Consider the following 14,290-nt stretch of genomic DNA (forward strand, 5'->3'; position numbering starts at 1 on the left):
TGAACATTTTAAATATTGGACGACGTTGTATAATAAAAACAAAGTCTAGAAACTGTCTGGTGGTAGTAGTGTGTTTTTTTTTTAAACCAGGAATATATTAACATGATGCCAACAGCTCTGAATATTAACCTGCTAGAGGCATTTACACTAGAAGGCCACTAGAGGTCATCTTACTATGTCAACTAAACAGAAGTGTTGTTCCAATTCTAGCCACTGGAGGTCACTCTCACTTCAACAGTCTCAGTTAAGGAATAAATGATCAGAAAAAGCAAACGCACAACATTCTAAATTTTTAAAGTTATTTTTCCAGAGTTTTAGCCTAATGAAGATATCGATAAAGACTAACCAAGTTTATTGTCCATTCCTGTCCGCTCAGGCAGTGCAGCTGGTTTCTATTGTGTGAGCTGTTTGCACAGTGCATGCTGGGAGCTCAGCTCTGACTCTTTACTGGAACAAGAGCCTGCTGTGAGTGGATAAGCAGAATCCCACAAGACTGCGCTCAGGTTCCCTTGAAACAGTGGAGACTGCGCTCGGGTTCCATTTAAAGAATCCATAAGACCAGTTTGCTTTAGACCAGTTTTCAATTTTCTTGTCATTGTTATCATGGTGGAGGCTCCAGTAACAGAGATCTTTCTCAGGATTGTAAGATTCAAAAAAAAAAAAAATTCCATTGGAAATACAGCTGTGTTGTGTTTGTACTATTGTTACATTTGAATCAAAGAAACAAAACACTTGTAATGAAAGAACGGGACTACGCAGGGTGAGCCGTCTGGCACAGGAAAACAAACTCTTATTGCATTTTTCTGTGTTTAGTGGAGAGCAGAGAGCAGGCAGGCTGTACTGTAGAGAGTGAGAGCTGAGAGCGCACACACACACACAAAGCTGAGAGTAGCCAGGTTATGGTTCGGGTGTGGGAGTGGGAGTGGGGAGCGGACACTCACACGCGCACACGCAGGGAGAAAGGAGAGGAGCTGGGTTAGGATTAGGGTTAGGGTGTGGGAGAGGGGAGCTGACACTCGCATGCACACAGGCAGAAAGGAGAGGAGCTGGGTTAGGGTATGGGAGAGAGAGATGGGGCACGGAGAGAGGGGACACAGAGAGAAGGAGAGGGGAGAGGGTTATGGTGATAGGGGAACAAGAAGAGGGAGATGGGGCAAGGGGAAAGAGGGAACGGACATGGTTATGGGAGAGGGACTATCCCCTCTCCCCCCTGGGAGGGAAGGGGGGGGTGTGGGGATTGGGAATGAAGAGAGAGAGAGGGGAATAGGTAGAGGTACAGGGGCATTGGGATAGGGGAACGGAAAGAGGGAGACAGAGACGGAGACGGAGATGGAGATGGGGCACTGGGAGTGGGAGAGGAAGAGGGCCAGGGGGTACAGGGAGAGGGAGAGGAAACATTAAGAAGAAAAGAGTTATGGGGAGAAGGGGCACAAGAAGAGGTGGACGGTGTACAGGGAGGGGGTACAGGAGAGGAAGAGGGGCACGGGGAGAGATATGGGGAGAGGGAGAGAGATATATAAAAATATAGTACTGTTAATAATTTTGTTATTAATTGTTTGAATTGTATGTTTATTTTTTTATGTAAAAGCTTTGGCAACATTGTAATGAACATGTCATGCCAATAAAGCACTGTTTGAATTTGAGTTTGAGAGGACAGCGAGAGAGAGAGAAAGAAGGGAGAAGAGAGGAGAGACAGAAAGAGAGGCAAAGAGAAGAGGAGAGGAGAGATAGAGGAGACAGAAAGAGAGGAGAGATAGTAGAGAAGAGAGTAGAGGAGAGGAGAGAGAGTGAGGAGACAGAAAAAGAGGAGAGACAAATGGTTGGTTGAAAAGAATTGTGGGATATATGGGGTCGAGTCATAGACGCAAAGGTATATTTTAAGGTTTTAAAGCATTTCCTACCATTCTTTTCAACGTCCCGTCCCTGCCTAGTCGTTGAGCACCACAGCGCAAGCGGCACATTCAAATTTCAAACTGCACAGAAAGACACAGAGCATGTGGCTTATTTGTATTTAAGCTACTGACTGTCTCTGTTGCACCAAATACTGTTTTGTTTTTAGCCTTATTTTTATTTTCATTGGCAGACTCTGGATGCAAGTACAGTGCTGGCACATCATTTGCTAAAATTATATTAAGCAAGGCTCCGGGTAAATATATAAATAAAGAAACCAGTGTATTTTTTAGCATTAGTACAAGAAGACCATGTAGGGAATTAAAATGAATGGACTATAGAATAGTTGCTTTTTTGTAACTATTTAATTGGTTTAAAAGCAAACAAGATTATCCATAAACGAATGTTCACAGAAAATAAACATAAAAAGAGAATTTCGAGAAAAGCTGCCACGAGGCCCTGTCGCTGCTGATTGGTTGTTTCTGTGTGCTTTGAAAAGGGAGTTTCGTCTTCCAGAATATCAGCATATAATCTGGGAGCTTTTGAAGGTGTCGATTTCCATAACTTTCTTGTTGAAGGCTGTCAAAAGAGGAGGAGTGGGTGGTTTTTAGTCTTGAGAATACTCGTCCATCCCCTCGCTGTGCTTCGAGATTGCTCTGGTTGTGTGTGTGTTCCTGTCTCTTCACAGGGCTGTGACAATGCAAGTTAGTTTCAGTGTTAGTGCTCACTCTAGTCTGTCTCAATTGATAAGATGAACTGTGTGTGTGTTCCTGTATCGTGATAGGTTTGCAAGGATGAAAATGTGGTTTCAATATTTAATGCTCATCCCCTCACTGTCTGTGAGGTTGAGAAGGGCTCCACAGTCTGGAGTCTGGTCTCAGAGAAGCTCAACATACCTGTCAATCAACAGGGACTCCTCTGCAAAGGCAAGGCGCTGGCAGGTAGGCTGCAGAGCACAGCTCAGCTCAGTCTCAGATCAGCACTCAATTAAAAAGCATGCATGTTGTTCTACATATCTGTATCAACAGTAAAACCTACAAACAAAGTGTTTTCAATTTTTTATCATCTTTGAGTTGCATGAAGTCTTTCAATGTGACTGGTCTTTAATCTCTCCTGTCTCTCCCCCTCCCTCTCTCAGATGAGCACAGACTGTCGCACTACTCCATTGGTCCCGATTCGAAGCTGAACCTCGTTGTGAAGCCCCCAACAGAGAAAGTGTCACCCGAGCAAGAACAGCACTCCCTGCATCACCCCTCATCTCACCCTGGGTCAGCGTGGCACAGCCTGCCTGCTGTTCTGAACAAACAGCCCTGCCGATGTAGTGAGAGTCTGGAGCAGCTACACAAGGTGACCTAAACACAATAAACACACATACACACAGTGAGAGTCTAGAGCAGCTACACAAGGTGACCTGAACACAAACAGACACTGCTATCACACAGACACAGAACACACACACACAGTGAGAGTCTGGAGCAGCTACATAAACACACACACACACACACAGTGAGAGTCTGGAGCAACTACATAAACACACACACACACAGTGAGAGTCTAGAGCAGCTACACAAGGTGACCTGAACACAAACAGACACACACACGGAAGTAGTTCTGGGTCTTGCAGTTGATTTGAACTGTCCTAGTGCATGATGGGAAGCAGGTCTCAGTGTTGTGTTGTCAGGGTCTCTGTCTGTCTTGTCGTGAACTGCATAATGTCATTGCAGTTGTACTCAGTCAGGCAGGTTGAACACTTCCTCACTGCAGTTGTTCTAAGATAGTACAGAGCAGGAGATGATCTGCAGATAGTCTCCTACTAGCTGGTACTCAACTCAAGACTATATTCACATGTTTGTAGCAATTAACAAATTGGATCTGTAAACCCCTTATAAAATTAATACATTCATAAAGCAATAAATACAATGTTTATTTTTTTCAAACTTTATTGTTGTAAATCATGGCATTACAAAAAAATATTGAAAGCAGTATCTGCATTGTTTAAAAAGCAGTTTGAAAAGACACTGCCCTGCAGATGGGTCAGGGGTCTGCTGTGACACTGCAGAGCCCTCAGTCTTCAGACACTGCCCTGCAGATGGGTCAGGGGTCTGCTGTGACACTGCGATCACCTTTATAAAGAAAGTGGAAATACAAATATTTCATAAATGCAATATTTTTCTAATTTAAAATCCTTACAGGTCTAAAATAAACTTGAGTCTTGTAACCAACTAAAGGTTTGTAAAAGGAAAGCAAAGTGAGAAGAGCAGTGCTGGGCCTGGCTGGCACAAGCAAGCCCAGCAGAGACTGGCTTCCATCTCATCTAATGAATGTTTTAAAAAAAAATAGCAAATAGCTATTATTACACTGAACTTCCAGCACACAGGAGAGCTATCACCCTGCACACACTGACACAGGAGAGCTATCCCCCTGCACACACTGACACAGGAGAGCTATCACCCTGCACACACTGGTTGTGTGAAGTTAGCAGAGCACATATTATTATACAGGGTAAAAACCCTTGAAAGAGCACCTATCCCACCCCCCCCTGTAGTTTTGCAGATTAGAGTCCCACTCAGAGCCCCTTGTCTTCTGCACACCCTAGAAAACAAACAGGACCCTGCACTCCACAGCAAACCAAATTATCATTGAGAGATATCTCAAACTCATTAAAAGCTAACTCGCAATGACTTCCAGATATCTTCAAATATTTAAAAAAAATATCTAAAATACATTTAGAGATATCAGAAATCGATTTCTAGATAGCTTTAAATTAGATATCTAAAATTATTTCTAGATATCTCAAAAACATTGAGATAGCTTAAATAATTCAGATATCTGACATGCAATTTAAGATATCTCGAAATGACTTCATGTTCATTTAGAGCTAGATATAAATGATGTGCAGTGTGGGGGGGCAGGGGTCACAGGGTCATGTGCAGTGTGAGTGTGATGGGGCAGTGTTGTTCACAGGGTCATGTGCAGTGTGATGAGGCAGGGGTCACAGGGTCATGTGCAGTGTGATGGGGCAGTGTTGTTCACAGGGTCATGTGCAGTGTGATGTTCACAGGGTCATGTGCAGTGGATGGGGCAGTGTTGTTCATGTGCAGTGTGATGAGGCAGTGTTGTTCACAGGGTCATGTGGTGGGGCAGTGTTGTTGATGTCACAGGGTCATGTGCAGTGTGATGGGGCAGTGTTGTTCACAGGGTCATGTGCAGTGTGATGAGGCAGGGGTCACAGGGTCATGTGCAGTGTGATGGGGCAGTGTTGTTCACAGGGTCATGTGCAGTGTGATGAGGCAGGGGTCACAGGGTCATGTGCAGTGTGATGGGGCAGTGTTGTTCACAGGGTCATGTGCAGTGTGATGGGGCAGTGTTGTTCACAGGGTCATGTGCAGTGTGATGGGGCAGTGTTGTTCACAGGGTCATGTGCAGTGTGATGAGGCAGTGTTGTCACAGGGTCATGTGCAGTGTGATGGGGCAGTGTTGTTCACAGGGTCATGTGCAGTGTGATGGGGCAGTGTTGTTCACAGGGTCATGTGCAGTGTGATGGGGCAGTGTTGTTCACAGGGTCATGTGCAGTGTGATGGGGCAGTGTTGTTCACAGGGTCATGTGCAGTGTGATGGGGCAGTGTTGTTCACAGGGTCATGTGCAGTGTGATGGGGCAGTGTTGTTCACAGGGTCATGTGCAGTGTGATGGGGCAGTGTTGTTCACAGGGTCATGTGCAGTGTGATGGGGCAGTGTTGTTCACAGGGTCATGTGCAGTGTGATGGGGCAGTGTTGTTCACAGGGTCATGTGCAGTGTGATGGGGCATCACAGGGTCATGTGCAGTGTGATGGGGCAGTGTTGTTCACAGGGTCATGTGCAGTGTGATGGGGCAGTGTTGTTCACAGGGTCATGTGCAGTGTGATGGGGCAGTGTTGTTCACAGGGTCATGTGCAGTGTGATGAGGCAGGGGTCACAGGGTCATGTGCAGTGTGATGGGGCAGTGTTGTTCACAGGGTCATGTGCAGTGTGATGGGGCAGTGTTGTTCACAGGGTCATGTGCAGTGTGATGAGGCAGGTTGGTCACAGGGTCATGTGCAGTGTGAGTGGTTCACAGGGTCATGTGCAGTGTGTGGGGATGTTCACAGGGCAGTGTTGTTCATGTGCAGTGTGATGAGGCAGGGTCATGTGCAGTGTGATGGGGCAGTGTTGTTCACAGGGTCATGTGCAGTGTGATGAGGCAGTGTTGTTCACAGGGTGTGATGGGGCAGTGTTGCAGTGTGCATGGGGCAGTGTTGTTCACAGGGTCATGTGCAGTGTGATGGGGCAGTGTTGTTCACAGGGTCATGTGCAGTGTGATGAGGCAGGGGTCACAGGGTCATGTGCAGTGTGATGGGGCAGTGTTGTTCACAGGGTTATGTGCAGTGTGATGAGGCAGGAGTCACAGGGTCATGTGCAGTGTGATGAGGCAGTGTTGTTCACAGGGTTATGTGCAGTGTGATGGGGCAGTGTTGTTCACAGGGTCATGTGCAGTGTGATGGGGCAGTGTTGTTCACAGGGTCATGTGCAGTGTGATGGGGCAGTGTTGTTCACAGGGTTATGTGCAGTGTGATGGGGCAGTGTTGTTCACAGGGTCATGTGCAGTGTGATGGGGCAGTGTTGTTCACAGGGTTATGTGCAGTGTGATGGGGCAGTGTTGTTCACAGGGTGCATGTGAGGCAGTGTTGTTCACAGGGTGTGATGGGGCAGTGTTGTTCACAGGGTTATGTGCAGTGTGATGGGGCAGTGTTGTTCACAGGGTCATGTGCAGTGTGATGAGGCAGTGGTCGCTGCCCATGACCTTAGACCTGATCTTGCTGTCACAGAGGTTCTGCAGCAGGGCCTGGGACAGCACATAGAAGTCAAGCCTCCAGCCCACATTCTTGCTGCGTGAGTTCATCATGTAGGTCCAGAAGGTGAAGGCACCTGGGCGCTCTGGGTAGAGATGGCGAAAGCTGTCCACGAAGCCCGCGGCCAGGAGAGCGCTGAAGCCCTGCCGCTCTTCGGGGGTGAAGCCAGGGCTCTTGCGGTTGGTTTTGTGATTTTTAAGGTCGAGCTCCTGGTGGGCTACATTGAGATCCCCGCACAGGATGAGGGGCTTGCGCTGGTCCAGCTCTGTGAGGTAGGCTCTGAAATCCACATCCCAGCCCTTGCGGTAGTCCAGCCGGACCAGGCTGCGGCCAGCGTTGGGAACGTAGGCCGTCACCAGGAAGTAGGAAGGGAACTCTGCCGTGATAACCCGGCCTTCCTTATCGTGCTCCTCCTTGCCTGCCCAAGAAACACAAAGACGTGAAACCCTCCCGTGCAGCCAGACTGCCTGCATGTCCAACAAAAGGGGAGGAGGCTGCTCACACGACCAGTCCTTCCTTTAACAGGGCTATGAATATCGATGCACCTTCCTTCCTAGTTAAATAAAGGACAAACTCAAAATGAAAATAAAAAAGACATTGAAGAATTTCACATCAAAGCAATGCCTTTGCCTTTATTTGCAATGAACACACAGTGTCAATTAATTATAAAGAGACAGAACCTTCTTGTTGTTTAGTTAAATACACAAGTTAAATACACAAGTTAAATACACAAGTTAAATACACAAGTTAAATACACAAGTTAAATTCACAAGTATCTAACAGCCTTCCACATCGACTACCAATCAGCAGTAATGAGACAGTCTGGAGTCATAAGAACATAAGAAAGTTTACAAACGAGAGGAGGCCATTCGGCCCATCTTGCTCGTTTGGTTGTTAGTAGCTTATTGATCCCAGAATCTCATCAAGCAGCTTCTTGAAGGATCCCAGGGTGTCAGCTTCAACAACATTACTGGGGAGTTGATTCCAGACCCTCACGATTCTCTGTGTAAAAAAGTGTCTCCTATTTTCTGTTCTGAATGCCCCTTTGTCTAATCTCCATTTGTGACCCCTGGTCCTTGTTTCTTTTTTCAGGCTGAAAAAGTCCCTTGGGTCGACACTGTCAATACCTTTTAGAATTTTGAATGCTTGAATTAGGTCACCACGTAGTCTTCTTTGTTCAAGACTGAACAGATTCAATTCTTTTAGCCTGTCTGCACATGACATGCCTTTTAAGCCCGGAATAATTCAAAATAAAATGATCCCTAACCTGCCATCAGCAGCCTTACTAAACCTGCCACTGTATCTGTGATAGTCCAGTCAGAGCTGCCTTATTAAACCTGCCATTGTGTCTGTGATAGTCCAGTCAATGAGATCCTTATTAAACCTGCCATTGCATCTGTGATAGTCCAGTCAATGAGATCCTTATTAAACCTGCCATTGTGTCTGTGATAGTCCAGTCAATGAGATCCTTATTAAACCTGCCATTGAATCTGTGATAGTCCAGTCGGCCCCACTTTATCGTGAGATGTAAAAATATCTCCACTAAACGAGAGGCATTTGACAGGACCTTACACTTATAGTCATCATTTACAACAAGCACAAGAGAGTAGTAGTATATTTTTTTTTTACTGGTGTTTAATTTCTAAATTAAATGAAAGAATGAAATCACATCACATGATGAATACATGTTGCATGCATCTCGTTTGTTGATGTGTTACTTGGCTCACCGATTCCGAAGGTCACGCTGATGGGCTTGGTCTTGCAGAGCATGGCCACCCCACTGTAGCCCTCCTTCTCGTCAGAAGCAGCCCAGTACTTGTGTGGGTATTCAGGCATGTCTGCGATATCAGCGGGCAGAGCTTTCTCAGAACACTTCGTTTCCTGAAGGCAGATGATATCAGGGTCCTCTTCCCTCACCCACTGCAGAGACAAACACAGATCATTATCACTGGATTTCAGCAGCACCGCTGCACGCCGACTGACAGATCACTATCACTGGATTTCAGCAGCACCGCTGCACACCGACTGACAGATCACCATCACTGGATTTCAGCAGCACCGCTGCACACCGACTGACAGATCACCATCACTGGATTTCAGCAGCACCGCTGCACACCGACTGACAGATCACTATCACTGGATTTCAGCAGCACCGCTGCACACCGACTGACAGATCATTATCACTGGATTTCAGCAGCACCCCAGACTCACGTCGAGACCGTTCTTCTTGACCCAGGCACGCAGCATGTCCACGTTCCAGGAGCTGATTTTCAAATTGGTGGCTCGGCCGTCTGGGGTGCTCAGTTTATCTGGAGAGTCCTCGTACAGCACTGGGGCTGCCGGCTCCTTGACTGCTTTCCCTCCTGCCTTCTTACTGCGCTTAGCCTCCGAGCCTGCAGAGCACACACAGAGGAACAGACTTCACTGCAATCCCTCTCAAGAGTCTGCAGAGACACACACAGGAACAGATTTCACTGCAATCCCTCTTAATGAATTCAATAAAAACACCCCCTTCGTATGCTTAGATTTCATTGTTCAGTGCCATACTCCACTTTAGAAGAAGATAGAAACTAGACTCGACTTTAGTCCTGAAACACACTGTGCACTGTGTTAATATAATTGTGCTGACCTTCAGTAAAAGAAAGACCTGGGTCTGCAAGACAGAAATGTGGCCGACAAGTGAGAGTAAAACATGAAACACTTACTGTGGAGGTTGTTTTGTCTTGGAACTGCTAAGGAACTAATACAGAACTAGTATGTTTGAACAAATGAACTTGTACTGAGCTTTACTGAAGACTGCAGTTGTTGTTTCAGGAAGGCAGGACAACTGGACCCGTGTTTTGTTGATGTCTAAAATCACAAGTATCTCCTAACAGTGCTGCTGTGTTAATGGATCAGGGCAGTGTACTGCAATGCTGCTGTGTTAATGGATCAGGGCAGTGTTCTGCAATGCTGCTGTCTTAATGGATCAGGGCAGTGTTCTGCAATGCTGCTGTCTTAATGGATCAGGGCAGTGTTCTGCAATGCTGCTGTCTTAATGGATCAGGGCAGTGTTCTGCAATGCTGCTGTCTTAATGGATCAGGGCAGTGTTCTGCAATGCTGCTGTCTTAATGGATCAGGGCAGTGTTCTGCAATGCTGCTGTGTTAATGGATCAGGGCAGTGTTCTGCAATGCTGCTGTCTTAATGGATCAGGGCAGTGTTCTGCAAAGCTGCTGTGTTAATGGATCAGGGCAGTGTTCTGCAATGCTGCTGTGTTAATGGATCAGGGCAGTGTTCTGCAATGCTGCTGTGTTAATGGATCAGGGCAGTGTTCTGCAATGCTGCTGTCTTAATGGATCAGGGCAGTGTTCTGCAAAGCTGCTGTGTTAATGGATCAGGGCAGTGTTCTGCAATGCTGCTGTCTTAATGGATCAGGGCAGTGTTCTGCAATGCTGCTGTCTCAATGGATCAGGGCAGTGTTCTGCAATGCTGCTGTCTTAATGGATCAGGGCAGTGTTCTGCAATGCTGCTGTCTCAATGGATCAGGGCAGTGTTCTGCAATGCTGCTGTCTTAATGGATCAGGGCAGTGTTCTGCAATGCTGCTGTCTTAATGGATCAGGGCAGTGTTCTGCAATGCTGCTGTCTTAATGGATCAGGGCAGTGTTCTGCAATGCTGCTGTCTCAATGGATCAGGGCAGTGTTCTGCAATGCTGCTGTCTCAATGGATCAGGGCAGTGTTCTGCAATGCTGCTGTCTTAATGGATCAGGGCAGTGTTCTGCAATGCTGCTGTCTTAATGGATCAGGGCAGTGCTCTGCAATGCTGCTGTCTCAATGGATCAAGGCAGTGTTCTGCAATGCTGCTGTCTTAATGGATCAAGGCAGTGTTCTGCAATGCTGCTGTCTCAATGGATCAAGGCAGTGTTCTGCAATGCTGCTGTCTCAATGGATCAGGGCAGTGTTCTGCAATGCTGCTGTCTCAATGGATCAGGGCAGTGTTCTGCAATGCTGCTGTCTTAATGGATCAGGGCAGTGTACTGCAATGCTGCTGTCTTAATGGATCAGGGCAGTGTTCTGCAATGCTGCTGTCTTAATGGATCAGGGCAGTGTTCTGCAATGCTGCTGTCTTAATGGATCAGGGCAGTGTACTGCAATGCTGCTGTCTTAATGGATCAGGGCAGTGTTCTGCAATGCTGCTGTCTTAATGGATCAGGGCAGTGTTCTGCAATGCTGCTGTCTCAATGGATCAGGGCAGTGTTCTGCAATGCTGCTGTCTCAATGGATCAGGGCAGTGTTCTGCAATGCTGCTGTCTTAATGGATCAGGGCAGTGTTCTGCAATGCTGCTGTCTCAATGGATCAGGGCAGTGTTCTGCAATGCTGCTGTCTCAATGGATCAAGGCAGTGTTCTGCAATGCTGCTGTCTTAATGGATCAGGGCAGTGTTCTGCAATGCTGCTGTCTCAATGGATCAGGGCAGTGTTCTGCAATGCTGCTGTCTTAATGGATCAGGGCAGTGTTCTGCAATGCTGCTGTCTCAATGGATCAGGGCAGTGTTCTGCAATGCTGCTGTCTCAATGGATCAGGGCAGTGTTCTGCAATGCTGCTGTCTCAATGGATCAGGGCAGTGTTCTGCAATGCTGCTGTCTTAATGGATCAGGGCAGTGTTCTGCAATGCTGCTGTCTCAATGGATCAGGGCAGTGTTCTGCAATGCTGCTGTCTCAATGGATCAGGGCAGTGTTCTGCAATGCTGCTATCTTAATGGATCAGGGCAGTGTTCTGCAATGCTGCTGTCTTAATGGATCAGGGCAGTGTACTGCAATGCTGCTGTCTCAATGGATCAGGGCAGTGTTCTGCAATGCTGCTGTCTTAATGGATCAGGGCAGTGTTCTGCAATGCTGCTGTCTCAATGGATCAGGGCAGTGTTCTGCAATGCTGCTGTCTTAATGGATCAGGGCAGTGTTCTGCAATGCTGCTGTCTCAATGGATCAGGGCAGTGTTCTGCAATGCTGCTGTCTTAATGGATCAGGTATCTGCAGTGTTCTGCAATGCTGCTGTCTTAATGGATCAGGGCAGTGTTACTGCAATGCTGCTGTCTTAATGGATCAGGGCAGTGTTCTGCAATGCTGCTGTCTCAATGGATCAGGGCAGTGTTCTGCAATGCTGCTGTCTTAATGGATCAGGGCAGTGTTCTGCAATGCTGCTGTCTCAATGGATCAGGGCAGTGTTCTGCAATGCTGCTGTCTTCAATGGATCAGGGCAGTGTTCTGTAATGCTGCTGTCTTAATGGATCAGGGCAGTGTACTACAATGCTGCTGTCTCAATGGATCAGGGCAGTGTACTGCAATGCTGCTGTCTTAATGGATCAGGGCAGTGTTCTGTAATGCTGCTGTCTTAATGGATCAGGGCAGTGTACTACAATGCTGCTGTCTCAATGGATCAGGGCAGTGTTCTGCAATGCTGCTATCTTAATGGATCAGGGCAGTGTTCTGTAATGCTGCTGTCTCAATGGATCAGGGCAGTGTACTGCAATGCTGCTGTCTTAATGGATCAGGGCAGTGTTCTGCAATGCTGCTGTCTTAATGGATCAGGGCAGTGTTCTGCAATGCTGCTGTCTTAATGGATCAGGGCAGTGTTCTGCAATATGCTGCTGTCTTAATGGATCAGGGCAGTGTTCTGCAATGCTGCTGTCTCAATGGATCAGGGCAGTGTTCTGCAATGCTGCTGTCTTAATGGATCAGGGCAGTGTTCTGCAATGCTGCTGTCTCAATGGATCAGGGCAGTGTTCTGCAATGCTGCTGTCTCAATGGATCAGGGCAGTGTTCTGCAATGCTGCTGTCTCAATGGATCAGGGCAGTGTTCTGCAATGCTGCTGTCTCAATGGATCAGGGCAGTGTTCTGTAATGCTGCTGTCTCAATGGATCAGGGCAGTGTTCTGTAATGCTGCTGTCTCAATGGATCAGGGCAGTGTTCTGTAATGCTGCTGTCTCAATGGATCAGGGTAGTGTACTGCAGATGATGGCTGGGTTTGGGAGCATCATCCAGTCAATTCCAGGATTTATGAACAATAATAAAAAAAATACATTTAAAAAAATAAAAGCATGTTTAAAAAAAACCCTGAAAACAAATGGCCCACAGCGCTCCCTTCAGCACTGTGCCTGTCATGCAGCAAGTACAGACCTGCTCCGTTGTCTGGCTCTGCATCCTCCACTCTCGCTTCCTTCTTCTTGGCTCGTTTAGACATGTTGAACTTCACTCTTCCACGACACACATGCCGCAACAAAACACACAGAATCGTGTTCCTCACACCTGCAATGCAATGGAGAGTCGACCGCTAGCTGAGTCCTCTGATCGACTGCCAGTATCACAGTATGCACTGAACAACAAACAAATACATAGGCACCGCACCTCCAGTATCTCTAACCCACACTAGCCCTACCCAACAAACAAGCATATAGGCACATTTTAACAAACTAAAATGTTTTTTAAAAATGATCCAGTAGGTGGCAGACATATCAAACAGTACAACAAGAAGCTGCGATTGTAAATGCAGGCACCCACCCCAGCACTGCTGAATAACACTTCAGAATTGGAACTGGGATGAGCTGGTGTTGATCTGCTCTGTATTTAAAACGGTCCTACAGCAAAGAACTAACAATGCTAGTTTACTTCAGATGGAACTTTACACAACTGAAACTCCGATTTCCAGAGTCCATTAAATGATGTTATACTTCTTGTACTTGTGACTGGTTATTTTTAAAAATAAACTAAACGAGGGAGCAGCATATTCAAGTCACACAATGTGCTCACAAACAAAGAAAGCGCTGGGGCTGAAGAATTGGAGGTTTTGGTTCAAGTACTTGCAGCACTATTTCATTGCGATTCCAGCATGGCTGCTTCCTGGGCTCGCTATATAATCTAGGGACAAGTATGCAGATGTTTACTTTACAAATTAATAAAATAAAAATACGTTTATGGTGCAGTATGAAAAATCAAGCATAATAAACGTGCACATACCTTCTGGCGCTAAAGCAGTCTCTCTGTGTGTGTGTGTGTGTGTGTCTGTGTATCTCAGTGCAAATCCCTCCTCTCTCTCTGTCTGTCTGTCTGTCTGTCTGTCTATCCTCAGTGTGTCCCTCTCCTCTCTCTCTCTCTCTCTCTCTCTCTCCACCACGATAGAGTCACGTGTCGGGGAGGAGAGAGCCCCTCTCCCTCATAGAGTCACGTCGAGTGTGAGGAGGTATCTCAGAGAGAGATCTCCACAGAGTCTCTTCTCATGGAGGAAGAGTCTCCCTCCTCTCTGGGATCTCAGAGAGAGAAGACTCCCATAGAGTCTCTGTCCTAGAGGAGTATCTCGAGTACGCTCCCAGACCTCCTAGAGCTCAAGTAGAGGTCACGTCAGTAGGAGCTCCCTCCTCTCTCTCTCTCTCTCTCTCACTGTGTCTCCCTCCTCTCTGTCTGTATCTCAGTCTCTCTCTCTCTCTGTGTATCTCAGTACAGCTCCCTCCTCTCTCTCTCTGTGTATCTCAGTACAGCTCCCTCCTCTCTCTCTCT

General features: G+C 46.9%; 2 protein-coding genes across 2 annotated transcripts; one reads left to right on the forward strand and one right to left on the reverse strand.

Moving 5' to 3' along the window:
- Positions 1-603: 603 nt before the first annotated feature.
- Positions 604-3,246, forward strand: LOC121318976 (ubiquitin-like protein 4A-A). Its single transcript, XM_041256215.1, has 3 exons — positions 604-642; positions 2,675-2,831; positions 3,029-3,246. Exons 1-3 carry the CDS (start codon positions 604-606, stop codon positions 3,244-3,246), a joined length of 414 nt encoding a protein of 137 aa, XP_041112149.1.
- A 3,415-nt stretch (positions 3,247-6,661) lies between these two features.
- LOC121317943 (DNA-(apurinic or apyrimidinic site) endonuclease-like) lies at positions 6,662-13,838 on the reverse strand. The gene is made up of 5 exons (XM_041254030.1): positions 13,754-13,838; positions 12,917-13,045; positions 8,970-9,151; positions 8,486-8,678; positions 6,662-7,176 (listed from the first exon to the last, which is right to left on the reverse strand). The coding sequence occupies exons 2-5, from the start codon at positions 12,978-12,980 to the stop codon at positions 6,662-6,664; spliced, it is 954 nt and encodes a 317-aa protein (XP_041109964.1). The 5' UTR covers positions 12,981-13,045; positions 13,754-13,838.
- Positions 13,839-14,290: the final 452 nt, after the last annotated feature.

Source organism: Polyodon spathula, chromosome 7 (genome assembly GCF_017654505.1).
Source record: "Polyodon spathula isolate WHYD16114869_AA chromosome 7, ASM1765450v1, whole genome shotgun sequence".
Taxonomy (NCBI): domain Eukaryota; kingdom Metazoa; phylum Chordata; class Actinopteri; order Acipenseriformes; family Polyodontidae; genus Polyodon; species Polyodon spathula.